Genomic DNA, 16,518 nt, shown 5'->3' with positions numbered 1-16,518 from the left:
ATGCCCTGTGGAAGTTCTGAATGGTTTATTTATGTGGTCAGTTGTTTTGAGTCCATCACCAGATGGCCACCAAATGCAATGGCTCTGGAGGTAGATCCAGAGTGTAACACCTTAGGGAATGTTGTGGTAGTTTCTCATTAACCCGACAGATTTCCAAATATTGATTATTTCCTTTCACCCAGTTTGAATGCTTGAAGGCTGCAGAGATTTGTGCTCACTTTGAAGAGGTCAGAGTTAAATATCTTTGCTTTCAGCGCTGATGGAGAAGCTGGCAGTGATGTTATAGTCCTCAGCTGGACAACCAAGTCAGCAGGTGGTACCACTGCGACGCATGGGACTGCACCCACAGCCATTCCCTTAACCTTCTGCCATTTACTACGGCAGTGATGTGTTTGCAGGGGAAACAGCCCCACAACACCATGAACTTTTTGTCTAGAGACAGTCCAGCTTATTTGTCTAGACACGGGAGAACAGCAGGCAAAAAGGCCGGGAAGTGCTTGATAGGGGACTAGGGGCATCCAAGAGGGAGAGAACGAGGAAGACAGAGGTGCCATCATAAATGACTAGGGAACAGGAGGGCATTTTGGATGAAATTGCCGAGTTTGCATGTCCCGTGGCAGTTTTCAAGTTTTACCCCAGGTAACGAACTTAATGGATGCAAAATCCAGAGGGGTGAAGAAGCAGAATGCTTTCCAGATGTAACAGGGAAGGGCACAGTAAATGCTGGGGAATCCTTATGGGAGAAAACCACCTTTATCTTAGAGTCCTTTTCAAATTATCTTCAGTTGAAGACCTGGGCAGGAGGCAGGAGGGACTGCATAGTGCCTATGATTTCCAAGGGGCCATCCTAGGAGCCATGTAGCACTGTCATGAGCCATGCAGCTCCCTCTTGCGACTCCAGAGCTATTCAATATAAGTGCAGTCTTTGGGAGAGTCAATGAGAAGTATCCTACTTTGCACGATGCTGAGCATCTTGTTCCTTCCTAGGTTGTTGACTCTTCCTTCCTGGGCTGTTGAGTGATGTGAGGTACACCACACAGCTAATAAGCAGCTGGGAGATGCTACTAAGCTATGGTTTATTTATCAGATAAAAGTCAAGCACAAACAAGAGCTATTTACAGACATATGGTACTTAAATATACACTCTCAGCAATCTTTATGAAGTTGTATCAAAGGTTTCTAGAACTAGAAGTGAAATTTTAAGACACATGTCAGATCCTGCAGTCCATTGTGTTCTCCATGTAGGATTATTTCTTACATTGTTTCTATGATAATCTAGTTTTAGCAGTCCCCAAAATGGAGTTGCCATCTTCTCCATGGGGAAATGATGGGCTACAGCCTGGCTTATCTCAAGATCAGGACATTCTCTTGATTGACAGCCTGAATTTACTGTACCAGCAAGGGTTACTAACATTGAGTTCACTTACTCTTCTAGGTCACAGAAGAAAAGCTGTACCGTTTTTTCATGCAACAGCTAAAGAATGCAAAGCACTTTGGGAGATTCACAAGAAAGGGGTCCTTGTCTGAAAATTATTTTTAACTAACACTAATGAGAGACAGAGAAAGCCAGTGCTTCTGAAGTTGCTCAGGGCTATATAGATTTAGGTTTTCTGAACAAAGCATTCAAGTGCTTTATTGTATATTAGTTTTATAAAGCAAAGATTTAAGGAAAAAAAATCATTATTTGAGTCAGAGGGTGGATATTTTTCAGACACTGAATTGCAAAGAACTCCGTTCCCAGGTTTACCCTGTGTTTGTCTACACCTTCCAGCAAGAGCCGAAGGGTAGACCAGGATCTATACTGGAGCAGTCCATCTTCTTTTTCCAGGCTATGTTGCCTCTTAAACCTCACATAGAGTGAGTGGTCAAGGTAAGAAACTTCTGATGTCTATGTCTCCAGGACCAGTGATGTGCAAGTCCTGGGCCAATACAGCACTGCTGTTGATCTTGCAGCTTTTTGTAGTTTTACAAAATAAACTGACATAATTTTTTTTATCCCACTCAGAAAGCCACAAACATCATTTCCAGTTGCAACAGCCCTTCACTTCTGACTATTTTGCCATTAAGACAGGAAACCAACAAAACACTGTTTGAAGATTTAACAGCTATGGATGCCAAGTGCTACACCATGAAACGATAAACATTTGTTTTGATGTTAAAGTTGCACTTCTAGAAGGTACTTTTCCCACACTTTGTATTGGTAATAGGATTTTCACTGTTGGTGGGAGCCCCTTCTTGTGACTCCCTCTCGACTTGCTGTCAGTGTGAGTGCTCAGCACTTTGCAAGGTGGACCGTTCAGCCAAAGCCCAGGAGAAATGAGAGGAAGAGCCTCTTACCTCGGTAGGATTTGTGGTAAGCCAGGAGACAGCCACAGCGCTCTCTCACGCTCAGCTGAGCTCCTGCTGGAGTGGAAATGACTGGCTTTCCCTGCACCTTGGGTGTTTTACGCTCACAAGAAAGGGCTGGGTTGACTCTGCTGAAGTCAGTATTATCTTGAGTATTGACCTGAATGGTGGCAGATACAGATAACGAAAGGAAGGAGAGAAAGAAAGTGAGCAAAGCCACGCTCAAAGCACTGGAGAAGGGGGGAACTTGCATTCAGGTGTCTCCAACGCAGCGGGGAGCAATGGGATGGGGTGACTGAGGTGTGGAGCGGACTCTTTCCTTATTCAAGATGGACGTGGTGTTCCACATAAGCTTAAAGTCTCCTAAAATTTGAAGAATGCTCTCATGCATTTCTTTACAGTTCCTTCCTTGCAACGCGCACCTCCTCATCTTGTCTGCCTTGATGAAATAGCTGACCTGATTTTCATGTCTTCTCAACAAGTTGTAAGTCTTGAGCAAAGGAAGAAGCCAGCCTAGAAGGTGAATATTTTGTCAAGCCAGAAGCATCTACAAAAAGACTGTTGGAAGGCAATCTTTAAGTTACCTAAATTCTTATTAATCACTGTAATTGATTACTGAGCATTTGAATGGCTTTACATTCTCTTCATAGTTGCTGTGATACACCTATCAGATGTATCAATGCAGAAAGTACTATTAAATTGTTAACTTAAAATTTTCTAGCTGAAATCAGAACAAAACCAACCTTGAATTCAGTTCCACCTGTCATAGAGCCCTGACCACTCATGTCTCAAAAAAGGCTCAAACGGTTTCATCAAAACCATGTGCTGGTTCTCTACACTGAGCTGGATTAAGCCATTCAAAGTCAGACTTGCTTGTGGACAAACTTGTACCTAACACGTCATTTAGCACTATGAGCTGTATGGAGCTATACAAAGCCCCTGATGACATTGTGATTTTATATCATGTATGAGAGAAAGCCCCGGTACAGTTTTGGGTTTGCAGGAAGAAAGAGTCAAGACCTTTTTTTGTAAAAAATGGTTGATTTGTTGCTTTCCTAAGCAGAAACTCTTTTATACATAAGAAGCTGATAGGAGTTAGGCCAGGGTGAAAAAAATCTCTGTGTGTAGGTTGTCTCCAGTTATTTGAGCATGTTCGAAATCTGACTGATACGAATGGAAAGACTCCCTGTCGTCTTGGGATGAGAAACTCTAATCAATTTTGGGGCAGGAATAGGAAGTGTGTGAATTACTTCACAGTGCTGTGCAAATTGTATCTTGCATAAGCAACTGATTTCTACTTTAAAAAAACAGAACCCCGATACCATCAGTATCAGTAAATTGTCATTATAAAATGTATTTTTCAGACACTCTGGATGAGGAAGCAGAGGAGATGGGAGATAGCCGGGGGAGAGGGCTGTTCATCAGCAGGTTTTCAGATCTCAGTACTGAACTTTTTTTAAATGAGATTCTGGCTTGTTCGATTAACACCAGCTGATATAAAAATACTTAGGCCCATGTGCAGCATTTGGCTTGGGAAGTGTAGACTATTTTGATTAGAAAACCAAATAGTAAACCATATGAGACGCATAGAAAGCATGTTCTAAAAATGACTTTCTTGAAGGTTTAAGAACACAATAAGAACACGGAAACGAGCGTATTCCTACCTATGTCCTGCAGATGTCGTATAAGTTTATACTATAAAGCATTTCCATTTAAGCTAGAGAGCTAAACATAGACTCTAGCCTGCTAAAATTTGTAATGGTACCAAGACCATGGGACATGGTCGAGTATGAAGACAGCTGCCCCTGATAGGCAGAGAGAAATCCCACCTTCTCAGTAATAGGGGAACCACCAGCTGTAGGGCCAGGTAATGGAAGATGTTTGCTGGACAGGCATACTTTTGATGCATATTCATGGTTTTTTTCATTACTGGAGCTGTCAGTAAAAGTTTGAAAACACTGGAGCTTCCTTTGCAGTACTGGGTAACTCCCCACACTGACCATAGTAACAGGGATTCCAGGTGGAAGCTGTGTCACAGGATCCCATTTGATGTTCAAGGTTCAAAATGAATGGGACAAATTGTTAAAAGAAGAGCTTCAGAGGTGTTGTCATGGAATGAAAAATCATCCTACACTTGGAGCCTCCAGCATCTCAGTCAGTAAGAGAGTTAAGGAATGACGCTGGTCTCTGTCTAGTACCACATCTGGGGAATAAATCTCGGAGAACTGGGTGCTCACTACAACAAGCAAAGATATATCCAGGCAGAAGTGAAGCAAGGGCAACTCAGGCTACAAATAAGGCATAAATCTGTAAGAGTGGGGCAATGAACTGCTGAAGCAACTTGCCTATGACTGTGGTACAGTCTCTGCTGCAGGTCACGAGGCAGTTTCCTTAAAGAAAAGCTGTAGTTGCTCATACGGAGCTTAATTTTGGGAGCTGCTGTGAGTGGTGGTATGCATTTGCAGGGATACCACCACTTCCAGGAACATTCGTTCGGGGACAGAGGAGATCTCTCGTGGCCCCAAAAAGCTCAAGGCATTTAGAGGAGCTGCCATTGGGTGATGGGAACCTGAGTCACTCATTTCTCCTCCTCAGGTGCCTGCTCCCTCCTGCCAGGGACGGACTCTGCTCCTGGCTGGTTCAGGGAGGCAGGCTCAGCATCGTGCGATGCACGTTGCTGCTGCAGGTGCTTCTGGCTGTGGAGGTAAGTCCCAGGGGGTTGGGAGAGTCCCAGTCTGTGAGTCCCGGGGGCTATCACCGCTGTCACGACAGTGCTGTTTCTGTGCTTTGCTTGTAGATGGAGCTGCGCAAAGCCTCGGGCAGCCAAAACCTTCCACCAGCAGAGCCGTGCAAACGACTGCGCAGATCAGCTGCCATTTTTCTAGGTCCGACTTTCTGAATACCTTCAGCCACTGGTACCTACACAAACCCGGAGAAGCACCAAAGCACATTCTGTACATGCAATCAGGGGATCCTTATTTTTATGAAAAATCTTACAGAGAGATTTTCTGGGCCAAGAAGGCAAGGACAGAGTCCATCTGTAGCCTGACAATAAATGAAACCACAAAGCAGCAAGAGGTTACCTCTTATTGCACTTACTGGGACCTCACATCCTTAGAAAACCATCAGGCAGCTAACACGAAACCTCCTCTGTGCTCCCAAGGGCTGGAAACCTCACCTGACTCCAGCCTCCTGCTTGCCAGGCTGGGAGGAACTCATTAGGGTGACAAGTTGTGAAAAATAGCATACCAAGTGCTGCTTAGCTGCTTGAGATGACTAACCTGGAAGGAAAGGCAGAAGGGAGTTGCACCACCAGCGTGAGGTAGAGTCAAAGTTTAACCCTACATCCCTCTGTGCAGGATGCAGAGCCCAGCGCTCTGCCAACAGCAGGTCCTTACGGGACACTGTACGAACAAACATACAGCAGCAATTTCCCAGAAATGCATCCTGATCTCAGTGATTTAGGGCAGCAATTTTGCCTGCTTTCGAGGGGCATCTCTTCTGTTCCATCCTCTCACAGCCAATGTACCTTAGAAATCCGGATATGAAGAACTGACTTTAAAAGCTAGCGCACATAAATCATATGTTGAGGGGGAAAAAAAAGGTGACTCTTTACTCATCATCTAAGCAAATTCCTTGGGGAAAAAAAGGAAAAAAAAACGTATTTGCCTTAGTAGTAAGCTCTCTTCTTACAAGGGTGTTTTTTCGGGGTTTTTTTGTTTGCCTTCTATTTAAGTGTTAATCAAAGGAAATGGCTTGTGCATAATTATTTAACACATCCGCAGCTGGCACAGCCTCATTGGATGGTTTACTGCCGCTCAGATCTGCCTTGCCACCACTTGAGTCTGGCCCTGGCCCTGTCCCCGTAAGGAAGCCATAAGGAGGGCAGTGACAATGTGGCTGCTGAGCGCTTTCATCCTGGCGGCTGGTTTTTCTTGTACATGCCCTGCTCACTCCAATGCCTGCACGTCTGCCAGTGGCAAAGGGGACGCTCTCTTATCTCAGCTTCATGTTTCTAATTTTTCTCTTTCTTTCACACAGGCTGTTCTGCACAAGTCTTGCAGCAAACCCCAATATCCATCACCAAGCCAGAAAGCAAAACGGTGCTAATCCACTGCCGCGTCTCCGATCCTGATTTTAACAACGTTTTCATTCACTGGTACCGACAGAGGCCTAACGCAGCTCCCGAGCGCATTGCCTACATGTCTTCCAGGGTATTCCTTGAAAATAAGTCCGACGAGGGGAAATTTAGTATCGAGAAGGACCCCGCCAAGTCCCTCTGCACCCTGACAGTGATCAAAGTAACTCTGCAAGACTCCGCTACCTACTACTGTGCTAGGTGGGATGCACAGCAGTAGAAAGCCATAGGGGACCCGCACAAAGACATGCTCTGCTTTCTGAGCCAGATCCTGAAGTGTTTGACAACATGCAGGAACATCCCCACCCTACTTTCCCCATCAGCCTTGAATCAGACACGCTGGACAGGCAGCCAGATACAAAAGACGCTGCTGAGCTAGTGCACGCTTTGCAGACGCGCACTGCAGCCAGCGCCAGCAGAGCTGTTATTTCACTTTACCAACAAAAAGAGCATTTTCATAGGTCTGGCTGGATTGCCTCTGGGTGGGTGGGCGAGCTAAAAGAAGGAAAAATTTTTCTATTCCCACTACACTTCAAGCTACATCTTTGGAATAAATCCCCAGTTACATCATTTGTGTGGCAGAATAGAAGGATACAAGTGAAAATAAACTTGAAGCACCACACAGGACTGCAGATATAATATACCCATTTTGTATTTCTCTGCTGGTAGAGAACCTTGTTTTAGTTTCTCTTTGTTTTCCATCTGGAGCTGATCATAACCTTCAATTAAGTTAAAATACAAGTCTCTTAATTGTCTTCAGTGGGGCTTCTCATCCAACACGGCAGCAAGCCTGCAAAACAAACAGCAACTATACAACAGATATTTATACTTCCATTGTGCAAACAGAAAGACATTAATTTAAGTTATTTCACACCTCTTCTGTTTACGTCCAAACAACTGATTGTTAAAATCACAGGACCACTGTGTTCTGATCCCGAAGGACCCAGTTTTCCCAGTCTCTGGTACAAGGTACATTTGGAGATGCCGCCCTGAGGTGTGGCGTCTCACCGTACCTACGCTAAGAAGCAGTTACAAGGGCAGCAATCCCGCTTCTGAGCTCCCAAATGGCTGCTGTGTATTTTCCTGGCCTTTGGCATTCAACCTGTGTGATGGGCAGTAATTTGAGAGCCTTCAAATTCATTAAGTTCCGTGTTCTTTTTTTCTTTCCTTTTATTGGCAGTGGACCTGAGGAAAAGTGTCTGACCCCAGGCATTGTTTAGCAGCCTTCAACTAGTCTAAGAGCAGTGGTAAAATTGCTTCAGACTACAAAATTACTTTGTAAACGAGGCAAGGTGATTTTGTGTGTGTGCATGAGAGAGAGAGAAGGTCAGTTTGTGCCGCTTGTGTAAAAGCCATGATCAGGCTGCTAACGTTTAGCAGGGTTCAGTCACGCTGCTTTATCTCAACATCACCCACCTGCTGCCTCTCCAGCTGGTGCCCAAGTCAGTCATTTCCTTTCCTCAGCCGCAGCCTCCGTCCCCGCCGGGAGAGCTGTCGCCTTCCCGCCGGCGGCAGACGCCAGCGAGAGCCCTCGGGATGCTGCTGCTCCCGCTCCTGGCCCTGGCTGCGGCCTGCTCTCGTAGGTTCCCTTGTCACCACGGCACGGCGCGGGGCGGCCGCGGGGGTCAGCCCGTATTTACGAGTGCGAATGAATAGCGGGCTGAGCGCATGTTGTGTTTTCTCTTCTTCTTTCTAGACGGACAAGCACAAGCGCTTCTGAAGCAGAGTCTAGGATCCGTTACCAAAAGGCAAACTACAACTGCACGGATTGAGTGTATAGTCGAGGGCATATCTGATTTCCGGTCTGCGTATATACATTGGTACCGACATATACCCTCCAAAGCTCCCGAACGGATTCTGTATATCGGATCAGGTGCAGTTTCTTACGATGACAATGCCTATAAGAGCAAGTATTCTTCTTCGAAGAAAGGTACAAACGTCTGCACTTTCTCAGTCAATAACATCAACTCCAACGATGAGGGTACCTACTACTGTGCCTACTGGCAGTTCCACAGAACTGGCAGACCACAGGCAGCCTGTACAGAAAGCTGGCTGTACCCTGAGCCGCAGGCTTCCTCTCAAACGCAGAGAACTGCGATTGCACCTTCCTGCCTCTAAAACATCCCCACAGGGTTATGCTGAGTATGTAAATGTAAATATGGACAGAGAGAACAGCAAAGAAATGCAGCGTGCTACAACTCAGCTGGTATAATGCTGGGGAAAAGGAGCACTCCTGTGGGTGATGGTAATGACAGCTGAATTATACAGTAACACAGATCGTCTTTGCTGAATATAGATACTTTCCCAATTACAGTCTGAGCTAGCAAAAATGAAGCAAATGGCAGGGAGAGAGCACAGGAGGAGGATATTCGCACTGAAAATCTAGCCTGGAAGACTTCAAATCCAGGTCCGACAGAGATACTGGTGATACTCATCACTGGTCACTCCCGTCTTAACGATTATGATGATGACTGCTTTTAACACCGATATCCCTTAGGACCCCTTGTTACAGACAAGGATCTGTTACACTGGGCAACTCTTGAAAAGACGGCCCTGAGAAAGGGTTGTGAAGGCCATTTAGAAGAGAAAGCTGCAGACTAAAGCAGGCAACATATGGAAACGGTGACACAGCACTGCTCAGCCAGACAGCTGGGAGCAGAGCCAGAGTAAAAGTTCATTTATGTGGCAATGGTATTCACAGTCCCATGTCCATGTGAGTGTCATGCAATTCGAGTGCGTCATTTCCTCTCCTCAATGGCAGTCCATCCCCCACCTAAAGAACCTCAATTCCCACAGGCCCAGCCATCTTCTCTGAAAACATCATTGCTGCAATTTCTTCTTGCAGCTTTAGTTTGGCCTTGGAAGATACCTTCCTCTCTGTCTTTCACACTTCAGTGGACTAATAATAAAGACAGAGTCTTCAAGTCAGTAAATTCCATGCTTATAATTTTTTTTTGTTGTTCTTTCATTGCAGATATGTCTACACTACAGGACCTGACACAAGTTCATGTATCTATCACAGGGACAACAGAAGAATACAAATTTTCTGTACTAGTTGTGAGATGAGATTTAATTGTGTACACTGCTATTGACAAAGACCTAAAAAAGATCCAAAGAGGATTCTCTCAATTTTGAGTCAGAAAATGAGAAATCTTTCTCAGGGAAGGGCGTGCTGTGTGGTGACTATTGCCCAAGGCACCTGTTGCCATGAAGCCTTTGCAGGGAACATTTTCAGGGCTCTGAAACGAGGGGAAGTACAAGAAAAAACAGAGGGCAGCAAACAGCTGGCTGAGAGACATGCATGCTTCACCCTGGTTTCACTTCACCATGTCTTGGGTAGGTGGATAAGGCTGACAAGACAGTTTGGAGCTGTTTTAAGTAAGAGTAAGAGATGATAGTTCACTATGACTTATCCCATTTGTGCTACCAAAGCAGGCAGTACATTCTAGGAAAGGCTGGTGAAATGTGCTTCTGGGACAGCTTTGGAGCATCTGCGGAGAGGAGAACAGCCTGGGGAATGGTCATACTGAACAACTTGAGTTTTTATGTGTGAGCTCAGCAGGCAAGTCTGAGAGGAATGTAGCAGATTGATAGATGAAGAAAAATTATTTCAGACTATTTTAGGTCTTTTCTACACCGTTACTGATGTAGTTTAGCTTGTCAGTAAATGTAACCCCCTCCATGGTAGTGAGTTGAAGAGCGACCACATTAGTACATGTGCCAAATGAGTCATTTCCTCCTCCCAGTTGTTTGACGCTTTCTCCACCTTAAGGGCTTTATAACGTGTCTGCCTTTGGTTATTTCATTTCCAGGTTCAATCCACATGGGCAGCATGTTGCTGCTTCCAGTCCTTCTTGCAATTTCATTGTGGTCCCGTAAGCCCTTTCTCCTCTCTCCTCTCCTTCCCAGGTGCTGAGAACAGTCCTGGCTCCACACTCCAGCGGTTTCTTCCCCTCACACAATTTCTCCACTTCCCCTTCCAGGTGGAGACGCGCAGGCAGCGCCGGTGCAAACCCCGGAGCTGCGGAGGCAGGTGAAGGGCAGGTCTGCCAGCATGGCGTGCCAAATGAGCGCCGAAGCCGTCGTGCACTGGTACAAGCAGCTTCCCAGAGAGCCACCGAAGAGGATATTGTACGTGCCAGGACAGTTACCTTTTTTTGCTGACAGCAGCGACAGGAGGAGGTTTCAAGTTTGGAAACATCCTACTGAGCCCCTCTATGGTCTCACGATAGACTATTTAACCCTGAGGGATTCTGGCACTTACTACTGTGCATGTTGGTTTTATCAAGGCATCACAGTGTTACATGGACAAAGATAAGCCATACAAAAAGGCATTTTGCGCTCTGAACCGCAAGATCTGGACTCTGCCAAAATGCAGATACTTCCCTGTTCCACTCTTCTCTCATGATTTTCTGCAACAGGGTAAGAAAAACAGCAATTTATCGTGAGAACTGCTGAATATATGCTGTTAATAATCAGTATATCATTTCAGTACTCACACATATCTGTAACATACAGAAAACTGGAGAATCCCAGTCACTTTAGCGTAAATATATTGAACTTTGTTCTTAAGATGAAGGCTTGATTGTACTGAAAGCACTCACCTGACAGTGAACATGGCCTGTCTCTGTGTGTGAACAAATGTGAGCTGTAAATTTCTCTTCTCTATTAGAACCCTTGGAGCAAGCAGAGAAACATATTTCCATCCCCTCAGTGCTTTCTCTTGAAAAAAAAGACATGAATATAAAAGGAGGAGAGAAGACCAGATGATCTTGCACACCCTCCTTCATATTTTTCTTTTGCCTTCCTTTGCATTTCAGACTCTACAAATTCCTACAACATCCCAGAAAACTCAGTTTTATTGTCACAGTTTCTCACCTGATATGTCCAGGACAGAACTGAAATCCTCAGCCACAGGCTATGCCCCTGGCAAGCGGAGACTTTCAGGCCCTTCGGCATAAGTGTACTGAGTTTTACAAATCAGGTTCTACGATCAAAGACTGTTTCTAGGAAAGCTGGCATTTGCCTGACAGCTAAGTCAGAAAACAAAAATAGTTTTGTGCTTTTGAGTTCCTGAGTTAGGACAGAGTGCACATATTCAATATCCTGTGAAATATTCCGCTAATGTGTCTGGACCTTCAAAAATGAGCACAAATACCTCCATAGTGCTGGTTTTCCAGTTCCACAGGCTCAGAACATCATTTTTGCTGGACTTTTGGAAAGATTTTAACATGTAACAGCTTGTTATAGATGTTTCTGGCCTCCTTAACTATTTGAAAAATAGGTTGTAGTACATGTGACCTCAGATGTTAACTTCAGTCAGCTTGCTTTCTGTCTTCACATTGTGGAATGTGAGGATTCCTCCTCACAACCAATCTAGGATGTTTCTGGAGTGAGCTGACACCAACTTCCTAACACAGGTGATTGAGCAGCCAACAAGGAAGGATGCTCTGCTGGACCTCCTACTCAAAACAAGGGAGAACTGGTTGGGGATGTGAAGGTCAGGGGCAGCCTTGGCTGCAGTGACCATGAGCTGGTGGAGTTCAGGCCCCTGGGAGAAGGGAGCAGGGCAAAAAGCAGGACCACAACCCTGGACTTCAGGAGAGCAGGCTTTAACTTCTTCAGAGATCTACTTGGAAGAATCCCATCGGATACAGCCCTGGAGAGAAGAGGTGTCCAGGAGAGTTAGTTGATATTCAGGAATCTCCTCCAAGATCAAGACAGGTCCATCCTGACAAGTAGGAAATCAAGCAGAGGCAGTAGGAAGCTTCATGAATGAGAAAAGAGCCCCTAAGTGAACTCAGGCATAAAAATGAAGTGTACAAGATGTGGAAGCAGGGGCAGGTGGCCCAGGAGGTGTACGGAGCTGCTGTTCGACCATGCAGGAATGAGTTTACAAAAGCAATAGCCCAGCTGGAGTTGAATTTGGCAAAGGATGTGAAGGGGAACAAGAAAGGATTCTACAAGTACATCAGCGGCAAAAGAAAGACTAGGGAAAGCTACTGAACAGGGCAGGGATACTGGTGATAAATGACATGGAAAAAGACCAAGATACTCAATGCTTCCTTTGGCTCAGTATTCACCTGTAAGACCAGCCTTCAGGAATCCCAGGCCCCTGAGAACAGAGGGAAAGTCTGGAGCAAGAAAGACGTACCCTTGGTGGAGGAGGATCAGGTTAGTGAGAACTTAAACTGAACATACATAAGTCCGTGGCGCCTGACAGGATCTACACACAAGTGCTGAGGTAGGTGGCCAATGCCTTTGCAAAGTCACTCTCCATTATCTTCGAAAGGTCACGGCAATCAGTACAGGTTTCCGAAGACTAGAAGAAAGCAAATGTCACTCCTAACTTCAAGAAAGGGAAAAAGGGGAACTACAGGCAGGTTAGCCCCATCTCAATCCCTGGGGAGGTGATGGAGCAACTAATCCTGGAAACCATTTACAGACATGAAGGTGAAGAAGGTGATCAGGAGTAGTCAGCATGGATTTACAAAGGGGAAGCTATTTAGATAGCTTTAGATAATGAAGCTCCCTGCAAAGTGGATGTTGGCCATTTCATCAGTCACAAGTCTATTTGGTGATAATTTGAACCTGGAAAGGTATATTGTTGAAGACGACTCCGGCCACTGCATGTGTCCTCTTGGCATAGACACCATCAAGTCTGATCTGTAATTATTCCTACTGGGAGACTTGCTGTGTTAGAAAGCTACAGTACAAAACCTAGAGATTGGCTGTAATTTAGACATTTAATTGCGTGAGACCCAGTCACTACCGTATTCCTTTACTCTTCATCTGGGATCAGGTGCCTGACAGACTTCTGCTGTGTGATCAGAAGAATAGCAACATACTGCTACTGTTTTATACATGTCCTGGTAGTTTTTGGCAACAGGGGCTTGATTTCAGGTCCTCGACATACAATTGCCAACACAGTTTTCACTCTGATTAACTATAGTTGCTCATGCAGGAGACTGTCATGGGATGCTGCTGGGATGAGTGACTTTTTCCTTGCACCTCGCTCCCTCCACCTTAAAGTCTGTTTCATATCTCTCTTCCTCGTCACTTTGATGTCACTCACCACCTAGTCACTTTGTTGTGCCTGCTGGTCCTTGAGTCATTTATCCTTCTCATCCCTCTCAGGGTGGCCTGACAGAAAATTAAATAGACTTTCCCACGGTTATTTATTGGGAAGAGAGAGACCCTTTCCATTGCCACCAGACAGGGGCAGGTGTCTCTCCTTGCCTGCCTCCCCCTGGAGCCTTGCGCTCACGGACACCTTCCCATCTGCTGGCTTGCTGCACGTGGCCAACTGCCAGCAGAAGGGAGGCCGAAGCAGCTCATCTCCCTCGTGCCCGGTGAGCTGCAGCCCCGGCTCACCGGTCACAGGGGAGTGCCCCACAGCACCAGCCCCGCTCATCGAGATGGCCCTCTGCAATGACTGTTGACAGCAGCCCTCACCGGGCTCGCTTTTGTTTTCCAGTCTTCCTTTCCTAGAAGTGTTTGCATCTCAGCTGAGCTTTGAAACCGAAATCCTGTGGCTGTGCATTTCCTCCCGCACTTGAAACCAAAGTGGAGGTGCATCCCCGTGGTGCAGCTGCCCTGGTCGCTGCAGCCTGATGGCCTCCAGCTGCTTTGGTGGAGGGCAGCACCAGCATGGGGGCACCCTGGGCACTTCAGCATGCTGCGGCTGGGTGACTAAGCTGAAGCAGCAAAAGGAGGTCCCTAACGGGATGGGGGAATGCCTCCTGCCCACTCGGGCACTGTACACCTCTCCTCACCCCTCTGGGTGACGGCATGCACTCACCGCCCACCAGGGTGACCTCTGGGCTGAAACCTTCATGCTGGAGCAGCTCTTGCTTGCAGCTCTTTCTCAGTGCCTCCGGCTTGAGTTTTCAAGGGCCACAATCCTAGGATTTACCAATGTTTCTCAGATTTACCTGAAAAGCAGGCTGGACAACAACCTCTAACCAATTTTAGCATTTGCTATCCTGGAGAGGGTTTTCTGCAAATGTGCCACATCTGCTTGCACACAGAAGACCTGTTGCTGAAGAAAGCTCAAGAGAGCCACCTCCTCCTTCCACACAACACTGTCCCCATCTGGGGTCCCTTTCACCCTCGTTTGACTCTCAACGACAGCAGAGCGTGACAAGCAAACATGCTGCTGCTGGCAGCACTTGTGGCCACAGCCGCTTGGTCTTGTAAGTCCTTCCTTATTTTCTTACATTTCCTCACAGGCACCCATGGCTTCTTCCCAAATCCCTGAATTCCAGCTAATGACATAATTTCTCTTTTTCTCTTTCCTAGATGGTGTTGCACAAGAAATTCCCGTGCAGAGCCCTATATCCATCACCAAGTTCCGAAAAAGTGCACGGATGACATGTGAAATTCAAACATTAGGGGCAAGTTTTGATGGCACCGTCATACACTGGTATCAACAGAAGGAGGGTAAAGCTCCAGAGAGGCTCCTGTTCTTTTCAGAAGGGAAAGCTTCGGTTGAAAGTGGCTTTCAAGAAAGCAGGTACATGGTTGAAACGGTTTCTGGCCAGAACCGGTGCGTTCTTACAATAAAAGATGTAATTCCAGATGACGCTGCTACTTATTACTGTGCCTACTGGGATCCTCACTGTGATAGAAATTCAGAGATCATCAAGGCAAAAAAAAAAACCTCCCTCAACGTCTAAACCACAGGGTTGTAATTGTGCCACTCCCCTGATCTTCTAACTCCATCTGGTATCAGCTGCAGAAAGGCCAAACCTTGTTCTGCTACCCAAAAAAGCAGCTAACCCTGCACAACTGTCCTTTTCAAAGCCTGGGTTGTCAATAGCATTCTGGTCTTCAAACACACGTCTACTATTCTAAGGACAAAGGAAGTCTTCACTGCCTTAAGAATTAGCACATAAATACTGGAAACTCACCTGCTCCTTTGGTGCTGTTTGCACAGCCATGGCAGAAGTCTGGTGGCCCTTGAGGGGAACAAACATTGCATTGATGTTCTAAGCCACTGTTCTCCCCTAGGAGAGAAGGCAGTAAAAGAAAGGCAACATGCTGAAGAAAGTACCTTGGTGGTGGGAACGGTATGCTTGCCACCGCCTAGCACTTCTAAGAAAAAGCTTTCCGTGTTCCCCACTGCAGTCTTCTTTGCTCTACGTATAAACAACTGTAAGTCCCTGGGCTAGGTGCAAATAAACACTAAACACCAGTAGCCTCAGGTCTTGAAAGTCTTAAACACAAAGTGAAGTTAAGCACACAGGTGCTCACTGATTTCACTGAATCCTCTTGGTATCTTCAGGGCTAGTTGGTGGCGTGATGCCCAACTCTCAGCCAGAAATTGGTACTCTCACATGCTGCCTTTATTGATAGGATCTCATGGCAGTTTTCCAAAGAGTTTCCTCTTAGTTCAGTGAATCATCCTTATTTTTTGTTTTCTGCCTTCCGCGTGCAGTGGTTTCCAGCATCCATCGCTACTGCACTTGCAGTGCTGCAGTCTGCGTTGATGTTTTTCTCAGGGACCTTTCCCTTGTGGTCCTGTCATGGTGTCAGAAAGCTTCCTGAAGGAGACCTCATCCTTGTTGGAGCGTGTGGCATCACTATGTCCATTTTATGATAGTAAAATTGATGTGGACCATTAAGAGACCCATCTCCAGTGGCTTCCCCACCTCTGGCACACTCCAGATGTCTCACAGGGGACCAGAACTTCCCGAGCTTCACAACAGCCATCCATGGTCTGTCCACAGAGCAAAGCCTCATGCAGGGAGGAGTCTCCTTCCCTTCCCTTCCCTCTCCTTCCCTTCCCTTCCCTTCCCTTCCCTTCCCTTCCCTTCCCTTCCCTTCCCTTCCCTTCCCTTCCCACTTGCTCCCCCATCCCCACTGCTCCCCACAGGAGCTCAGGGGACACGTTCCTCTGGCTTGACACATAGCATGACCAGCTGCCACCCAAGGCAGTCCCCTCCTCCTCCCACGCGGCATTGCTCACTCTGCACCGGGGCCGGTTTCCTTCTCCTCTGAGTCTCAAAGACAGCAGAGCGTGACAAGCAAAC

The 16,518-nt window shown here is 46.3% G+C and overlaps 1 gene segment (V, D, J or C); it reads left to right on the top strand.

The window, feature by feature from the left end:
* Positions 1-6,240: 6,240 nt before the first annotated feature.
* Positions 6,241-6,704, top strand: LOC104082810. The segment is given in 2 exon segments: positions 6,241-6,283; positions 6,388-6,704. Coding segments are annotated over 2 exon segments (360 nt in total).
* The last annotated feature ends 9,814 nt before the right edge of the window (positions 6,705-16,518 follow it).

The sequence above is a fragment of the Fulmarus glacialis genome, unplaced genomic scaffold (assembly GCF_000690835.1).
Source record: "Fulmarus glacialis isolate BGI_N327 unplaced genomic scaffold, ASM69083v1 scaffold1341, whole genome shotgun sequence".
NCBI classification, from domain to species: Eukaryota; Metazoa; Chordata; class Aves; order Procellariiformes; family Procellariidae; genus Fulmarus; species Fulmarus glacialis.
This window is presented reverse-complemented; position numbering and strand designations above follow the sequence as displayed.